Genomic DNA, 20,150 nt, shown 5'->3' with positions numbered 1-20,150 from the left:
ATAAAATATGTTTTAAGGCAGATTCTCTCCCTGGGAAGTAAAAATGATTATGAAATCCCACTTTTTAGACTCAAACTGATCCTGTATTTCCACCATTTTGTGAAACTTCTTTACATTTCTTTTCCCCTTTCACACTTATCTGGTCAGTTGAAGCTAGGGAGTTATATTTTTGTCATGATTTCTTTTCTTTTTTTTTTTTTTTTTTTTAAAGATCTTATGTATTTATTGATGAGAGACACAGACAGAGAGATACGGACAGAGACACAGGTAGAGGGAGAAGCAGGCAAGGACCACGATGTGGGACTTGATCCCGGGACTCCAGGATCAAGCCCTGAGCCAAAGGCAGATGCTCAACTGCTGAGCCACCCAGGCATCCCGCTTATGATTTCTCATATGGTTTTCATGGTATTAAGTTTGAGACATACACTTTTTGTCCTTAGTTTCAGCAGTCCTTTTGTTTCTTGTTTTTATAGAATGATATTAGAGTAAAAGGCAATAAAATAATCACATATATGCAAACTGCCCTACAGACAAAACTGCCCTGTTTGCTGGTGAGTAGCTCCTACTGTGAAAATAGCTCAATGCTTATTCATTAGCTGACATATGAAAGTCACACAATGGCATATAAAGCCAATTCAGACTGTTGGCACAATGTATATAAGAGCAGCTTACTCAAAAGTTGAAAGATTTCAAAGATTGTCAGAATATTAGTGTGCATATGTTTTTGGTGGGGGCAGAATTTGGCTCATACACTGTTTGGCCCCCTCTCCCAGTTTAGTATCCTCATGTTTCACATGGCATTATTTAGTGAGCCTTTTTTCCTTGCCACTAAAGGCTTTGAAAATATGATTTTCTTTAGTTGCATAATATGCCATCATTGCTTTGCTTAACCATTTCCCAGATGCTCTTTTTTCTTTTGAGGAAGCCCAATAAAGTCCCTTTTACATGGGAGCCTTCCCCTAGTACATTTAAAACATTAGGTTACCGAAGTTTCCAAAGCATTGCCCGAATATGCTTTTTTCACATGTGGAGGTGGGGGTGGTGGAAATAAAAGCATTTCGAAAGAAGCTAAAGGCAGCAAGATGTAGTTTTCTTATTAGAGGGTAGAAATGGGTTCCAAAGAATTTTTGCTTTGGCTTTCTATGAGTTGGAACATTATGCTCCTATTAAAGGACTCTTGGTATTAAGGTCTGTAGACGTGGCTGATTTGATTCATAGCACGGTCACAGTAGTCCAAGTCTTCAACCTCCCAAGGACATATGAAGAGCCATACTAAGTGTGTGGACATGTCTTGGAGGTGTCTGGACCCATGCTTTCTGGGTCCCACTGGTTATACCTTCGAGCTCCTAGAAAAGTAATGAAATGGTGATAATGCAGAACTCCACCTTCTGTAGTCTTCTGTACATCATAGGTACTTTGTCCCTTTACTTTTGGTGTGTTCTATGATTTCCCCCCCTCCATAGGCTCAGTACAGGAGGTGGCTCAGCTACGGTTCCAGCTGCAGCAAGCACAAAAAGCACACGCTATGAGTGAAAACATGAACAAGGCTTTGCAAGTGAGTGTTGCCACCTGGAAGAGACTCTGTGGGTAACTGAATTAGGCAGTGCTTACATCACTTTTCTAAACCTTGGATTTCTCTATAAAAGAGGTGGTTGGCCCATCTCCAGACCAGGCAATGAGAGTTGTTCACAGTCTCACCCACATAGGTAGTCAAGCCCAGGTCTGTCTGGACTGCAGAGCCAGGGCCTGTCCACCACCTGTCCACATCCCCACCCCCCATCAGTCTGCCTGTCTGTTGCCTCCATGTGGCATGTCCTTTCATTTATGGGTATATCCCAGAGATAAGTATATCTACAGGTGTGGGAGACCTGCAGTTTAGCTGCAATTCTCTCACATCCTCCTCCAGCGCTACTTACATTTTCCACTGGAGGAAGAGTTCCAGTATTACCTCTGTTGGAAAGACGTATTTTGCCTTTTCCCACCGGCAGACTAAAGTACAACACGTTCTTGGCAAACCGGTCTACTCTGTCTTCCAGGAAGCCAAAAAGTGCTGCCATCAGTTTGTCAGCTCAAGGGACACTTTTTATGGAGGACAAAAAGTAAGGGAGGGATGAGAGAAGCTCCTTATGTTTGCTTTCTCATTCATTTATTCCTTGGTTCATTCAGTTTTCTGGAAAACCTGATATGTGCTAGCCTTTCTAAAGTTATATAGATATTTTAATTATGCACCCATGTTCGTAGCAGCATCATTTTAAAGTTGTTATTTGATGTATGTGAAGAAGCCTTTCTGCTTTCTGTTGATCATTAAAATGAATTTAGAAGCATAGATAAATGACTGATTCCTTCATGTAGGAAAATAATTGTCAACAATTTTGTGTTTTAGGAAGAATTAACAGAACTGAAAGATGAAATTTCTCTCTATGAATCTGCCGCAAAATTAGGAATACTTCCAAGTGACTCAGAAGGAGAATTAAATATAGAACTCACTGAATCATATGTGGATTTGGGTATTAAGAAAGTCAACTGGAAAAAATCCAAAGTGAAGAGGTATTAAGCAAATAGTTTACTATAGAAGAGTCTGCATTAATAGTACTGAAGAGACATGTAAATGAGTGGCACCAGGCATGAAATGAGAGCTGACTAGGGATTCTTGAATGTGGGACAGTATGCCTTAGTTATTTCTAATGAGGTGTAAATGTGTGAAATAAAAATGAACAGAAACCTCAACTATTGATATTGAACTATCTTCAGTACCAATAGACATGTCAATTTCAATAAGGTATAAAATGATTAAAGTTAAAATATACAGAGTAAATTCTATGACTGAGGTTATGTATCTTTTATTATTGAGGTAAGGATGTATTATTTTTATTTGTACTGTGTGTGGAAGGCATTTATCAATGGCATGTGAAAAAATAAGCGTTAATTTTCCCTAGGATCTTGACTGTGATCTTACTTTTAAAATACGGATTCTGTCTTTTATACCACTGTTTGACACAGATGCTTTAGCAATCTCATGAAAGGAACAGAGGTGAAAAGGGTGGGGTGGTGGGAGAGGGAACACATTTTGGTACTGTTAAACACTTAAGAGCTGAATGAAGGACAGGATGTATATTTTTGAAGCACTTGCGGTCTGGAAGGTGCTATGCAAGGCTCTAGGAGTAGAGGACAAAAGATGAGGATGAAACTCTCCCTCTAGGGAGTTCACATGTGTGTGGGCAAGGAAAGGGAGGCATACTTGTGAGCAGCTAAATGCTGTGTGCTACACATTATCCTGGATATACAAAGAGGCATCTATCCAGTCATTCCTTCTGCTGGTGTGGAAAAAGGATGAAAGATGGATATTTGGCAGAGATTGCATTTAGGCTAAGGAGAGCCTTTCTTGAATACATATAAATGTCACACTTGCACCAGCAAGTGTATAGTTTCAGACTGGGTACCATCATTTTTGTTCCATGAGAGTGTTTACTACCTGTTATGTTTACGTATATGAATCTCCTGAAGGGTTTGCTCTATAATAGATTTTAGAAGTTAAGTATTTTAATCCTGTGATTTCATTTTCAAAATAGTAAGATGACATTCAGAAAATTGAAATATCAAGTGATCTGGTAATCCTGTGAAACAAGATGTTAATTCGGTTTAATAAGGCTCCATTTATCTGTAGGGTCAATCTTTAGGGACTCTCATCAACAGATTACAGATACAATCCAGAAGGAAGCTAGGATGCCAATAGCATAACTAGCATATGTGCACAACTAGGATGCCAATAGCACAACTAGCACCCTCAGGCTCTTATTGACTTAGATTTGTGTTTGTATCTCATGAGTTATCTGAGTTCCTGACTGCAGAGTAGCTGGGGCAGAGGGTTAGGAGGTAATACCAGTGTTTTGGTCAGATAGCCCAGCCTTAGCAAGGAGAGAGCTACAGAACTATAGCTGTGATCTCCCTCAAAATGCCCACAGACATGATCCTGTTATTGAAAAAAGCCTTCACCTTTGGTTAATTAAAGCAAAAAAAGGTTGTATGTATTATAAATCTATAGGTAGATTTACATAAAAGTTTGAAGTTAAGATGTAGTTATCTGGAAAATTTACTACTGTGAATGCCTCGTTTCCTGTTAATGCCAGATTAGTTCTAAATGGCTAGTGGAAGGAGCATGGTCTTTACATCCAGATTTTGTTTTGATTTGTAGTTTTGCCATTTATCACTGGCTTTGTGATCCTGGGCAAATTTCTTGGCTTTTCTGAGCCTGTTTTTGTATCAAGTTTTTTTCTGTTAAGTAGATTATAGATGTCTCTTGGAGGTTAAAATGAGGATTAAGGCATAAAGGGCCTCATATAATACGTTCTTGCACATATTAGGCATTTAAAAAATAGTTATTTATTTATTAGAGTATGCACCTGTGAGTGGTAGAGTGTGGGGTGAAGGAGAGAGAGAGAGAGAATCTCAAGCAGACTCTCCACTAAGACAGAGGCCAACACAAAGCTGGATTCCAGGACTCTGAGATCATGACCAGAGCCAAAATCAAAGAGTTGGACGCCTAACCAACTGAGCCACCCAGGCACCCCGCACATACTAGACATTTAGTCATTGATAGCTATTAATATTATTATTTAGTAGATGATTGGCTAAAATATAGCATTCATTTTTCATATTAATTCTTTTTTAATTCAACATATACTTTGTAAAAAGTTTTTGATCTTCATTTCAACCTTGGAGAAACATCAGATCTCTATTTTCATTTTCGGGTTGGGAAAACTAGTTCTCAAAGATCTGAACTCTTTTTGCCTATAAAGAGAGACCATTAGCAGCAGAACCAATACTTGAGCCCAAAACTTTATTGTCATGTAAATCTGTTGGTTTGTGTTTACATGACAAACCTTTTTAATTTCAACTTCATTCTTCCTTATGTCTTCTATTTTAGAGGGTTAAAGATTTAGTTCATCTCAAAAAAATTTTTTCTCTAGTTATTATTTTACTTTGAGCTATAATTAACCAGGGAATTGGGAAAATAATGCATATATATGTTATATAAAAATTATATATATATGTGTGTGTGTCTATATGTTTTACCTTTTCAGGTAGACTAACTTCATCACGATAACTTCTAAAATGTATTCTGCTTCTTCCCTTTGTATTTAGTTAGTACTCATAGCCAAAATCCTATAGTAATATAAAACACCGTCCTATAGATATCCAACCTGAGACATATCACATCACTGACATAGTAAAAGGACTTCTACCACATGTAGCTGGGAAAGTGGAGAATAACTAAGCACAGAATGAGTGGTCATTGAGATTTAGCTAGAAGTCTCTGTCTGAATCACAGGGTTTAGTGAAAAAAAAAAAAAGTTAGCTTTTAGTCATCCCACCCACCAGCAGTTTAATAGATATTCGGCTTTGAGGAAAAAGTAAAAATATTTATTCGTAGATCAAAGTGAGAGGAGATATAGGAGAGAAGAGATTTGTACCTTTTCTCTGCTGGATTGTGATTCTTAGAACAAGAGGAAGCCACAGTTTTCCCAGTGTCGAGAATTTTAGTTCTTTGTTGACTTGAGCTGCTTTCAAATCACTGACCCAAATATTAGCGGCTCCAAGCTTTTATTCTCAACTACCACCTCCCTTAAGCTACTGCCTAGTAAATTTGAAGGGTTTAGCCTCAGTGTTCTATTTCACATTCATGGAATTTGAGTAGCTAAATCTGCATGCAGCTTGCAGACAGCTTCCCCTCTCCCGTATTATAGTTGGCTGCGAAGCTCAAATAATAAACATTTAACAAGTGGAATGCCTTTTCCCTTTGGTCTTCTCAGCAGGCTTCATAAGGGACTACAGTTTATTTGGACTTAGGGGAACTGACTTCCACCGGGCTCAGCAGGACTGGTCACCACTGCTGACTTTTTCCCTTTTGGGAAAGAAGAGAAAATTATTTTAGCAAGCACTTTCCCCACTCTCTGACTTGGCTCTCTCTAGGAGTACATGATGTGCTATTTCAGTGGTCAGCATTCAGTAAGAAAAGAAATTAGGGATGCCTAATTTGTTAACTGAGCAAAGTAAGCATTCTGTTAAAAGTTCACCGCATCTTACAGCACAGGAAGATGCATTGTAATATATTTTATATTTCTTATGTAATTATATTTCTGTGAATTATATTTTTATCTTATATTTCTGTATAAATAGAAGTGGCTGAAGTAGATGAGATCTATATAGACATACTTACACCATATCTATTACCTATACAGGTGTTGTGTATATTGATAAATATGTAGTGTATTACAAGGAACTCCTTTGATAATGTAACATCTAAAAACCCCGAATATTTTGTTCATTCTTTCTCCTTTCCCCTCTGTCACTCTGTGTGTGTGTGTGTATAACATTTCATTTGGAATCCTCTGAAACTGAAGAACAGTAAAAATTAAACTAAGATACTATTATTTATTTCTTAGAACTACCTTTTAGGTTTTTAGAACAGTTTTAATTATCAGAAAAACTAGTACAATTTCCCTATACTCTGCACCCATTTTCCTCTGTTAACATCTTATACCAGCATGATACCTTTGTTACTATTAATGAACTAATATTGACACATTTGTTATTGACTAATGTCCATAATTTATTTAGATGTCCTCAGTTTTTGCCTGATGTCCTTTTTTCTGTTCCAGGATTGCATCCAGGATACCCCCATTGCATTTTGGAATCATGTTTCCTTAGGTTTCTCTTAACTTTCCTTGTTTCTGATGACCTTGAAGTTTTGAGAAATACTGGTCAAGTATTCTGTAGAAGCCCCTCTTGGAATTTGATGTTTTTCTCATGGGTTTTGTGGCATCTCACAGAGATGAGGTGCCATTTTCATCACATATTAAGAGTATATACTATCAACTACTTCTTGTCAAAAGTAACTTTTTCCTTTATTATGGAAAAATTAGAAAATGCAGATTAAGAAAATAGAAGAAAATTAAAGGCAACATTACCTCACTTTACCTGCCATGAAGAAAACCACTTCAACATTTTGATGTATAATTTCCATATTATCTATTTTGTATATTTCTAAAAGAAAATAATATTGAATGTATTGTTTTAATGTGTTTTTTTAACTTAGTATATTCTGAAGTCTCAAGATGTCAATAAATATTGTATATATTTAGAGATGGATTTGTAGATGAAGCAACTATAGTAATGCACTGTTTAATTTTTTATGATAAGTAATACAATATTATTTTATCATAAGCATCTTTGTAGTCAAGTCTTCATTCACATCTTTATTTCCTTAGGATGTGAGTGAATATCCTCGCTAGGAGGTGTGCACATATTTGAGGTTTTTGATACATGCTACCAAGCAGCTCTGTAGTTTATTACCCACATTGTGTGGCAGTATCTATTTCTGTGTATCCTAGCTGGTACTGAGAGTTTTCCTGTTTAAAATTTTTATGCAGTTAGATCCATCACTCTCTAGCTGTATGATTTCTTGATGGGATTTTTCTAGTAAGTTTTATAGTTTTGTTTTACTTTTAAAACCTTTTAAAATTGAGACAAGTGCATGAAACCTAAGTGTATAGCTTAAACACAGATTTTTAAAGTGAATGCCCATGAAACCACCCCCCAGAAATAAACGCCAGCAGCTGTACATATGCCTCTTCCTAGTCATAACCTTGAAGTTAATGACTATCCTAAATGCTGTAGCAATTGTTTTCTGTTATCTTGTAAGACCTAATCATACCTAAACACTATAGATTAGGTTTGCCTTTATACAAAGGGTAACTCATACATTAGATGCTCTTTTTCTTCTATAATTTTACTGAGATGTATTTAAAATACCATAAAATTTACCCATTTGAAGTGTACAGTTCAGTGATGTCTACTATATTGAGAGTTGTGCACCCAGTACCATAACCTAATTTAGAACATTTCAATAAACGTTTTGGGAATGTTTCCCCAAAAAGAAACGCTTTACCTACATTCTTCATTACCCCTTCTTGTCCTGACAGCCCCAGGGAATCACTAATCTGCCTTCTATCTATGGATTTGCCTATTCGGTATACTTCACATGAATGGAATTGTATAGTATGTGGTATTTTGTAGCTGGCTTCTTTCATTTAGCATAATGCTTTCAGAGTTCATTCACGTTGCAGTGCTTCATTCTGTTTTGTAGCCAAATAATATTCTGTTGTGTGAGTATATATCACATTTGACTTAATCATGCATCAGCTGATTGGACATTTATTTGGGTTGTTTCTACTTAGGCTATTATGAATAATGCTACTGGGAACATTTGTACACAGATTTGTGTGGATATATGTTTTCATTTCTCTTAGATAAACAGTTGACCCTTGATCAGTGCACAGGATTAGGGGCACTGACCTGCTGTGCAATTGAGAATCTGCATATGACTTTTGACTTTCCAAAAACTTAACTGCCTACTGTTGATCAGAAACCTTACCAATAACATAAACTGTTGATTAACATGTATTTTGTATGTTATGTGTATTAATATATTTTATTCTTACCTTAAAGTAAGCTAAAGAAAAGAAAATGTTAAGACAGTCATAAGGATGAGAAAATACATTTACGAAATGTACCGTATCAAAAAAATTCCATGTATAAGTGGATCTATGCAGTTCAAACTTATATTATTCAAGCAAGGGTCAACTGTATATCTGGGAGTGGAATTGCAGAGTGATGTGGTAATTCTGTGTTTAGCATTTTGAAAAATGGTCATGGTGTTTTCCAAAGTGGCTGTATCATTTTATGTTCCCACCAGCGATATATGAGGGTTCCAGTTTTTTTATATCCTTGCCACCACTTGCTATTTGGCTTTGATTTGCCAATGATATAGTTTTTATTTGATGGCTAATGATGTTGAACATCTTTTAATGTGTTTTTTGACCATTTGTATGTCTTCTTTGGAGAGCCCTCTTCAAATCTTTTGCCCATTTTAACATTGGGTTGTCCTTTTTTTTGGTTTTGAGAGTTCTTTATATATTCCAAATACAAATCTTGTGTCAGATATATGATTTGCAAGTATTTTCTCCTGTTGGTTGTCTTTTCACTTTCTTGATAGCATCCTTTGAAGCACAGTCTTTACTTTTATGAAGTCAAACAACATATTTTTTGTTTAGTTGCTTGTGCTTTTGATTATCTAAGAAACCACTCTCTAATCCCAGATCCTGGAGATTTATACCTATGTTTTCTTCTCCAAGAGTTTCATCTCTTACATTAGATCTTGGATTCATTTTGAATTAATTTTTACGATATGATATGATGTAGAACTTCATTCTTTTGCATGTGATATCTAATTGACCCAGTACCAAAATTGTTTTGACATCCTTGTGAAAAATCAGTTGACTCTAAATGGAGGGTTTATTTCTAGGCTCTCACTTCTATCCCATTGACCTGTATGTTCTTATGCCAGTACCATACTGTCTTGTTGGTGTAGTAAGTTTTGAAATTAGAAAGTATGAATCTTTCAACTTTGTCTTTTTCAAGATCGCTTAGGCTATTCTGGATCTCTTGCATTTCCTAATAAATTTTAGGATTAGTTTATCAGTTTCTACAAAGAAACCAGCTGGGATTTTGTTTGGTGTTGCATATAGTCTGTAGATTAGTTTAGGGGAGTATTATAATCTTAGCAATATTGGGTTCTGATTCATGAACACAGGATGTCTTTCCAATTACTTAGGTCTTTCATCTCTTTCCATATACTAATGTATTTTGTATTTTTGTGGTTTTCAGTGTGTTAGAGTCTTATACCTCTTTTGTTAAATTTACTCCTAGTTATTCTCTTGGCTATTCTTTTTTGCTGGATTGTTTTCTTAATTTTATTTTGAGGTGGTGAATTCCTAGTGTATAGAAATAACATTTAATTTTATATATTGATCTTGTATCCTGATATGTTGCTGAACTTGTTAATTTAGTTCAAATAGTTTTTTAGTGGATTGCTTAGAATTTTTTTTTTTTTGGTATAGGATCATATCATCTGAAAATAGAGATCATTTTATGTCTTTCTTTCCAATCTGAATGCCTTTTATTTTTCTTGACTAATTGCTTTAGCTAGAATCTCTAGTAAAATGTTGAATAGAAGTGGTAAAAACTGATACTCTTGTTTTGCTCTTCAACTCATGGGGAAGCATTCAGTCATTCTCCATTAAGCATTAATGCTAATCCTGTGTGTTTTTCATAGACATAGATGTTCTTTAGATTTTTTTTCCACTTAACATTTTGTTGTGAAACTCATGGCGTGGCATATAACTGTAGCTCATTCACTTAGATATACAAATATGTATATGTGTGCTTTATTTATGAATAAATGAATAGTCTAGTTTATTTGCCATCCTACTAACCATAGATTCTTTATGTTACTTCCTAGTATAATGTGCATACATTCCTGTTGGGTATATACATAGAAGTAAAATTGCTTGTGGTATATGTGTTTCATTTTAAGAGGTATTGGAAACTCTTTTCCATAGTGGTTGTTCCAATTTACATGAGAAGTGTATGAAAGTCTTGGTTGCTCTGTCTCTTTGTTAACACTTGATATTTTAAGTTTTTTACTTTAAGCCATATAATGTGTAGTGATATTTTATTGTGGTTTTAATTTGTATTGTCCTATATTAATGAGATTGAGCTCCATTGAAAAAACTGTTTATTGGCTTTTGGGTGTGGGGTGTGTGTGTGTCTGTCAGTGTATGTGTGTGACTTGTTCATGTCCCTCTTCAATTTTTAAATGACTTTGTGTGTACATGTGTTTTGTTGATTTTTAGAAGTTTTTTTCTTTTATAAATATCTATTCCACATATGAATTCTTTGATGGTTATATGTATTGTAAATATCTCTCATTTTTAACCTTTTGTCTTTTGATGAATGGAAGTTTTTTTTTTTTTTTAACTTTAGTCAAATTTATCATTAGTGCTTTGTATGTTCCCTTTAAGAAATCTTTCCTGTTGGGGTGCCTGGGTGGCTCAGTTGGTTAAGTGACCAACTCTTGGATTTGGCTTAGGTCATGGTCTAGAGTCCTGGGATCCAGCTTTGTGCTCATTAGGGAGTTGACTTAGTGATTCTGTCTCTCTCTCCCACCCTGCTCATGCTCTTGCTTACACTTTTTCTCTAAAATAAATAAATACATCTTGAAAAAAAAAAAAGAAACCTTTCCTGTTAGCCCTATGATGCCTTCTAAAAGCTTTAATGCTTTGCCTTATATTTTGTTTTTACCATCGCTCTGGAATTGCTGTTTTTTGTTAGGATTTTTCTGATTATTCTTGATCCTACATTCAAATGAACTTTATGATTAACTTGTTCTGCTCCAGGAAAAAAAATCCTGAGAATATTTTTATTAGGATCACATTAAACTTATACATTGACCTAGGGAGAGTTGATATTATAATGATGTTGAATTTTTTTTATCCAAGAATATACCATGCCTTTTCATTTACTTATATCTATTTTTGTCTCTCAAGAATGTTTTAGTTTTTTATATTTAGGTTATTGCACAATTCTTGTAAAATTGATGTATTTTTACAGTAGTAAATAGGGTATTCATTTCTATTATTTCTTCTTGAGTATTTTTTGTACATATATACACACACACATATATGTGTGTGTGTGTGTGTGTGTATATATAGAGAGAGAGTTATAACCTTTTTTTTTTTTTTTTTAAGATTTTATTTATTCATGAGAGACAGAGAGGCAGAGACATAGGCAGAGTAAGAATCAAGCTCCCTGTAGGGAGCCTGATGTGGAACTTGATTCCAGGACCCCGGGATCATGCCCTGAGCCAAAGGCAGTTGCTCAACCGCTGAGCTACCCAGGTGTCCCTAACCTGTTACTTTCTAACTCTTACTGTTTGCAGTAATTTTTCCATTATATTTTAGGTTTTTCTAGGTATAATTATATTAATAGCAAATAATGGAGATAATTGTGCCATTTTTGTTCCACTTATGCTCCAAATTGTTTTCTCTTTAAGGTTGCATTAGAGGTCCTCTGTTTTATTTTATGTAGATATTGATAGTATAAATGCTGTTTTTCAAAGTGACCATACTATTTTGCATTACCAAAAGCAATGTCTGAAGTTTCAGTTGTTCTACATTGTTGTTAAAACTTAGTGGTGTTAATCTTTTTAATTTGAGCATTTGTAATGTGTGTAGTGATAATCTTATTGTGGTTTTAATTCTTTTTTAGATTATTTATTTATTTATTTGTGAGAGACACACAGAGAGAGAGAGGCCACAGGCAGAGGGCGAAGCAGGCTCCATGCAGGGAGCCTGATGTGGGACTCGATCCCGGGTCTCCAGGATCACACCCTGGGCCCAAGGCAGGCACTAAACCGCTGAGCCACCCAGGGATCCCCTGGTTTTAATTTTTATTTACCTAATGACTAATGATCTAAGGATCTTTTTTTTCTTTTTCTTTTAATGTATTTGTTTATTTGAGAGAGAGGGAAAGAGGGAGAGATTGCACATGCACAAGGTGGGGGTGGGGGGGAAAGGGCAGAAGGAGAGAGAAAATCTTAAGCAGGTTCAGGCCCAGCATAGATGGAGCCAACACTGGGATTAATCTCACAACCCTGAGATTATGTCTTGAGCCAAAGTTAAAAGTTGGATGCTTAACACTGAGCCACCTAGATACCCCTAAGCATCTTTAGATGTGCTTTTCTTTCTTTTTCTTCTTTTTTTCCTGATGTGTTTACTTGCTATTTGTATATGTTGTTTGGTCTTTATATATTCCAAGATACAAGCCCTTTATCTGATATATATATGTTGTGAATATTTTCTTCTACTTTCTGGTTTACCTTATCATGTTCTTAATGGTATCTTTTGAAGAGCAAAAGTTTAAGTTTTTAAGAATTCAAATTTATTAGTTATCTCTTTTGTAGTTCATGGTTTTGTGTTCTAATGTAACCATATCACAAAAATTTTCTTAAGATTTTAGAAATTTAATAGTTTTACCTCTTACATTTATATCTATGATCCATTACGAATTAGGTTTTTAATATGATATGAGGTAAGGATTGATGTCCATTTTTTTCATAGCAATATCCAGTTGATCTAATACCATTTGTCAGCAAAACTTTTCTTTCCTCGTTGAATTGCTTTAATATCTTTGTTGATAATTAATGGACCATTTGTGGCCTCTTTCTGTACTCTCCATTCTGTTTCCCTACTCTTTTTGTTAATACCAGTCCTGATACTGTAACTTTACTGTAAGTCTTGAAATGTGTTGGACAAGTCCTTCAACTCTGTTTATTTTCAAAATTGTTCTGAGTATTCGAAGATCTTTGTATCTCAAAATAAATTTAATGATTAGCTAATCAATATCTCCAACAAAATCTACTTGAATCTTAATTGGAATTATGTTGAATCTATAGGCCATTTTGGGGAGAATTGATATCTTAAGAAATTGCTATTTAATTATACATAAATAAAGCTGGAGGGGAAAAAATGAGTCTTCCAATTTCAGGGCATATGTTATACATCTCTCTTACATCTTTAGTTTCTCTACAGTAATGTTTTGTAGTTTTAGAGATTTCCCTTTGGTAGGTAACATTTTTCCTTTAGTTTGAAGAATTTTCTTTAGCATTTCTTGGCAACAAATTCTAGGTGTCCTTATATGAAAACGTCTTTTTATTTGCTGATTATAGAATTCTGGATCAACAGTTCTTTTATTTCAGCGTGTTAAAGATATGTTCTTCTACTATCTCTGGCCTTGGTGGTTTCTGAAGGAAAATCTGTTATTTGGACCATTATCCTGTGTGTAAAGTGTCGTTTTTCTTTTGTTGTTTTAAAGAATTTTTTTCCTCTTTTCAGCATTTTGGTTATGATGTGTCTGTTTTTTGTTTTTGTTTTTTTCATTTCATTTGGGGTTTACTGAGCTTATTGAAAATGTAAATTTATCATGTCTTTTATCAAATTTGTGAAATATTGACCATTATTCAGATATTTTTCTGTCCTTCTTTCTTCTGTCCTATTCTAGGTCTCCAATTATGCAACTTAAATTTTTTTATATTGTCTGACAGTTCCTGAGACACTGTTCTTTTTTTTTTTTTTTTTTTTTTTTTTTTCTGTTTTCACACTGGATAATTTCTACTGAGCTATTTTCAAGTTTACTCATTCTTTTCTTTTCTTCTGTCATCTGTTTTATTAAACTTATCCAGTGAGGGTTTTTTCTTTTTTTTAAGTATTTTTCAATGATAAAATTTCTGTTTGGTTCCTTTATAGTTTTTATTTCTCTGTTGACAATTCCTATCTTTTCATTCATTTTAAATATGTTTTCCTTTATTTCATAGAATAGAGACATAATAGCTACTTTAAACTTTGAAGACTCTGTGATAGTAGCTCTAGCATTTGTGTCATCTATAGGTTTTCTTTTTTTCTTGCAAATTGGTCCCATTTTCTTGGTTAGTTGCATGTTGAATAATTTTAGATTATATACAAGGATACCTTGTTTTATTGTGCTTTGCAGATACTGCATTTTCTTTACAAATTGGCAATCCTGCATCAATCAAGTCTATTGATGCCATTTCGCCAACAGTGTCTGCCAATCATATGTCTCTGTGTCACATTTTGGTAATTCTCACTATATTTCAAACTTTCTTATTATGTTTGTTGTGGTGATCTGTGATCTATAATTACAACTCGCTAAAAGCTCCGACAATGGTTAACATATTTTAGCAACAGAGTATTTTTTAATTAAAATTCGTGTATTGTATTTTAGGCCACACTATTGCTCAACTTAGTTGACTATTCATTTGGGTCACTTTATTGCAATATTTGTTTAATGTGGTGGTCTGCATCCAAATCTGTGATACCACTGTGGTGTGCTTGTATTAGATGTTAAGATTTTTAGGTTGCGTAGAAGCTTGTATGGGTGTTTCAGATCTCAGTTTATTTGTCCAAGCCTTTGCCACATTGGTACCAATCTGTCCTTGAATGCATAGCTCAAGAGTTAGTCATTGTGAGATTTGTGTGTGTGGTTCAAATTTCAGTTAAATTCTCCAAATATTTGCTCTGTTGGCTTGTGGGTCTATTCTGTGCATGTATACATAGTTCAGGGTTTTGACTGAGGCTTATACGTATTTATGCACAGAATTCATGACTCCTTTCTCTGATTCTCTCCTCTCTAGGAGTTTTCCTGTGCTTTCTATCATTGGTTTTCAGCAATTTGATGTTAATATAACTTATGGTGGTTTTCTTCATTTTTTTACTTGAGATTCATTGAGCTTGTAGGTTTTAGTAGGGTTTTAGTTTTCATCAAATAGAATTTTGGTCATTTAAAAATTTGGGGAGGCACCTGGGTGCTCAGTCCATTAAGCATCTGCCTTTGGCTCAGATCATGATCCCAGGGTTCTGGCCCCACACTAGGCTCTTTGCTCAGCAGGGAGTCTGCTTCCCCTTCTTCCACTCTCTGTCTCCCGCTCTTGCTTGCTCTCTCTCTCTCTCTCTCTCTGAAATAAATAAAATCCTAAAAAAAAAATTTTTTTTCTGCCCCCTTCGTTTCTTCTTTGATAAGATTTCAGGTACAATGAGGTTAGAAAGCTTAACATGCTCAATATATTTCTGTTTTACTCGCCTTTCTGTGTTTAATTTTGTAGGATTCTATTGCTATGTCTTTATGTCTGATGATTTTTTCTGCAATATTAAATAAGCTGTTAATCTCATCCGGGATATTTTTCATTTCAGATGTTATAATTTTTAGTCTAAGTTCAGTTTGGGTCATTTTTTTTTTTTTTTTTTTTTTTTTTTAGTTTGGGTCATTTTTATATCCTCTGTTTCTCTCCTCACTATGTTCATGCTTTTTTTCTTGCCTCGAACATATGCAATATATTTAATTAATTCTACTGCCAGCATCATTGCTGGGTCAGTTTCTGTTGATTGATTTTTCTTCTGGTTATGGTTTATATTTTCTTTCCTTACTTGCATGCCTCATAAGTTTTGATTAGATGCTGCACATTTTGAATTTTATGTTTGAGATGTTAGATTTTTGTTGTATTTTTAAAAAATATTGTTATTCTTTTTCTGTGACACACTTAAGTTTCCTGGAATCCATTTGGCCCTTTCACGGCTTTATAGGTTTTGTTGGGTCAGATTTAGAGGAGATTTTATTTAATCTGGGGCTAATTTGGCCCCATTACTAAGGCAATATTTGATAATTTGTGAATTTGGAGACCTTTCCAGTATGGTTCATTGGAATCCCCAATATCCCCAGCTCTATTCATTTCCTATGGTTCTTTCCCTGGCCTTGCAGTAATATTCTCACATGGATATACAAATATCTAGAGCTCTCTTTCTGTGTAGCTACCTTTCCCATAGTATTTCCCTCATCAAATTCTAGCCATTTTGGCCTTCCTAAACTGAGCTCTACAACTTGGTGAAATTGCTAGGCTGCTTTTGGCTTTTCTCTCCCTGTGCCACAGGCTGGAAAATTCCCAGGGAGAAAGCAACAGCAATCAGAACTCACCTTGTCTGTTTTCTTTTTCTGAGAGATCATTATGCAGTGCTGCCTATTGTCTAATGATTGAAAACCACCATTTAATATATTTTGTTTGGTTTTCTAGGTTTTCTTTTTTAAGGCAGGAAGACAAATCTGGTACTTTGAATCCATTATGGCTAGGAGCAAAGTTCTAATTTCGGTTCTGAAATATATCGAAACTAAAGTTGGAATTAAATTAGCATAGCCTTTATTTTTGTTACTTTTGCCCCAGTTGCTCAGATAACCACCCAGACTTGTGTATTAATAATAGAGATACAGAAATTGTTAAGATGACTAGTATTTTACTTTTCACTGCCTCCTTTATTTTCATGTTGTTTCTCATAGGGTCATAAAGGGCATGCATATATAGTATGCAACTTAACCAAAAACAAAAAAAGCATGCCATATTGAAGTTCACATGACTGAACTCCTTTCAGTGAGGCAGGCAATCTAAGCATAATAATAGTCTTCTTATGAATAAACTTACTTCTATATATGGGGACATAGCAAAAATGATATCCTTGTTTAAGACAAAGCTTAAAATTGTTTTTGAAATACTAGTGTGTAGTTGTATAGGTCACACAACTTGGTCGCAACTGCAGTTAGTCAGGGAATGACCATGCTTGATTTGTTACTTGCTTTAATATTAAATATGATAATTTCTCCATTAGCATTGTACAGCAAGAAGAGCCAAATGATGAGCTTTCCAAAGATGAGGTCATTCTGAAGCTGAAAGCAGAAGTGCAGCGTTTGCTGGGTAGCAACTCGGTAAAGCGTCATCTGGTGTCTCAGTTACAAAATGATCTCAGAGACTGTCGTAAGAAAATTGAAACTCTTCAACAAGCGGAGAAAGATGAAAAAAGCATCAAGGTTGAGGTTTGTAGAATTTGTAGAGTTAAAAACGCATCTTTAAAAGCTTTAATTAAAAAACATGCTTATAATCTTCATGTTTATTTATTTTTTTTATAAATTTTTTTTTTTTAAAGATTTTATTTATTTATTCATGATAGTCACAGAGAGAGAGAGAGAGAGGCAGAGACACAGGCAGAGGGAGAAGCAGGCTCCATGCACCGGGAGCCCGATGTGGGATTCGATCCCGGGTCCCCAGGATCGCGCCCTGGGCCAAAGGCAGGCGCGAAACCGCTGCGCCACCCAGGGATCCCAATCTTCATGTTTAAATCAAACCTTTCTCTTCCAGGGTTTCATTTGACATTATTTAGAAGTCCAGTATAAAGAAAGGAATGCCACATAAAGTAATATATTTTCTAGTTCCTTTTGGCATCTTGTAAATAACATGCTAATTAGGTGAAATTCCTTTACCACAAATCCAGGAAGTAATCTATGTAACAAATACCTACATTTCCTCAAGATTGGCTTATACCAACAGTGTTCTAGTCTTAAATTCTCCACAACTAGATCCTTTAGCACTTTGTCCATGAGATTTCTCTGGCCCATGTTCCTGTAATAAGCTTCATTCTATATAAGGAAATTAATTATGTAGTAGTGATGTTATGAGTGGGAAAGGTGCAGAAACCAGTTAAGTCAAAATCACTGAATCCACTTTTATATCCTTCAGTTAGTGTCCTCATTTTACAGATGAGGAAAAGGAAGCTGGAAGAAAATGTGACACTTCTGAGGTCACAGAGTCAGTCTTAAGGCAAATCGAAATGAAAACACTTGACTAGTGAGTTGGTCAAGGTTATTTCCCCAAGATCTTTCTATCACAGAGATCTTTACCATTGACCTCATTTCATAGTTGCCTTTTCACCCTACCATATGTCCAACTCCCAATCCATCTATGGTCTCAATAGAAAAGGATACATGTAAGACCTAGTAACTAAAAGGAAAGGGAAGGAGGAAATGAATGTGGGTGCTATATTCCTTTTCCTTCTGGATGGAAATGATATTTTACTTCCCCCTTTATTACTGTTTTATCTCCTAATCCTTTAAACTAGGAGTTGTATTCATTAAAATGATCCTATTAAATTATGCAAGATGTTTTATGATGTTTATTATTATGAAATTTTAATTGTATCAGTTTTCCAAAAAATAATAGTGTGTTTTCACTGTTAAAGTTCTGACCAGTCTGGTTCCTTCTGCTGAGTAACTGTATTTGATAAGTACAATGACAATGTTGATTTCAGTGTTAATAATCAAATGAGAAAGAACCTCCCTTCCCCCCAGCACATGTAACATCTCTAAATCAAGCTGTCTTGTTTCCATGTTTTTTACAAAAGATGGGAATAAACCCTCATGTTTCAATTTGTGTTAGAGTTGGTTAGTTCAAGTGTTTTGGTGAGAGTAGCCTAAGATTTAGGAGAATAGGAACCTGGTTTAGAGTTTGAACTTTAGCTCAGGTGTCCATGGTTCTTTCTTTGTTCTGTACTGGAATTACTGATGGCATTTGCTCTACAGATATACATCCACGTATGTAGCAGATGATGGTGGCCGTGTCTTATGCTTTTAAAATTTTAACTTTTGCCTCCATAGTATGAAGAGAGCTATCTCATTGTTGAATATTTTTTGTCCGGCCACTCTTTTACCATAGTGATTTCTCAGCAGTCCACGTTTGGTTTTTCTTATAAGTGTGACTTGCCAGCCTCTGCTGCTTATGTCTGTCTTGCTTCCACTTACTATATAGGGATTTCTTGGGAGTATTGATGATTTTCTGCATGTTTGCTCAGTAAATCCTTGTTGAATTAATACACATATTGATCCCTTTCTAGAGGGGGGAAAGGGAGAGGAAGTAGTAATTTAACCAACATACTTTTTAGATAAACACTCAAGTTCATGGTCATCTATCTAATTAGTTCATGGACACCTTCAAACTATGCCTTTGCTTATTTCCCACATCTTTTCTAATGAACTTTCTACTTAGTCTGTAACATTAGAAAGCAGGGTTGGGAAGTACATGGAAAAAGAGCAAATCATTCAGCTGAAGCTTTTTTTTTTAAATCTACTCTATGCAAGGTCTTGTGGGATTCAGTGAAAGAAACAATGGCCATTCCTTGAAGGAATTTAGAATCTAGAACAGCACTATCCAATAGAAATATAATGGAGCTACATATGTAACTTAAAATGTTCTAGTGATTCCATTAAAGTAAAAGTAATGGTGAAATTAATTTTAATAATATATTTTACTTAACCCAATATATTCAAAATATTATCTTCTCAATATGTAATCAATGTAAAATTATTAATGGGATGGTTTGCATTTTTTTTTATTTGCTTTTTTTATGATTGTGCCAAGTCCTTGAAATCTGACCTGTGTTGTCCATTTATAGCACATTTCAATTTGGATAAGATATGTTTCTCTTTTTAAAAATTATTTATTTAAATTCAATTTAATTAACATACTGTATTATTAATTTCAGAGATAGAATTTAGTGATTCATCAGTTTCATATAAAACCCAGTGCTCATTACTTCAAATGCCCTCCTTGATGCCCATCACCCAATTATCCCATCCTACCACCCACCTCCCTTCCAGCAATCCTCAGTTTTTTTCTTGTAGTCAAGTCTTTGCCTTCCTGTTTTTGTCTTAATTTATTTTTCCTTCCCTTCCTCTCTGTTCATGTTTTGTTTCTTAAATTCCATATATGAATGAAATCATATGGTATTTGTCTTTCTAGTTCCCTCTAGTTCCATCCACATCATTCCAAATTTCAAGATTTCATTCTTTTTGATGACTAATAT

At 34.9% G+C, this 20,150-nt stretch overlaps 1 protein-coding gene across 2 annotated transcripts in view; it reads left to right on the top strand.

The window, feature by feature from the left end:
- The window catches only part of CEP152 (centrosomal protein 152), an 89,030-nt gene that overhangs the window by 29,573 nt on the left and 39,307 nt on the right, over positions 1-20,150 (top strand). For both annotated transcript variants that reach the window (XM_025472860.3, XM_025472859.3), the window contains exons 11-13: positions 1,464-1,555; positions 2,384-2,547; positions 17,127-17,331. In XM_025472860.3, coding sequence (XP_025328645.3) covers positions 1,464-1,555; positions 2,384-2,547; positions 17,127-17,331 — 461 coding nt within the window. The remainder of the gene's footprint in view (positions 1-1,463; positions 1,556-2,383; positions 2,548-17,126; positions 17,332-20,150) is intronic.

This window comes from Canis lupus, chromosome 30 (assembly GCF_003254725.2).
Source record: "Canis lupus dingo isolate Sandy chromosome 30, ASM325472v2, whole genome shotgun sequence".
NCBI classification, from domain to species: Eukaryota; Metazoa; Chordata; class Mammalia; order Carnivora; family Canidae; genus Canis; species Canis lupus.
Note: the sequence above shows the minus strand (reverse complement) of the source record. Positions and strands in the feature narration are given on the sequence as shown.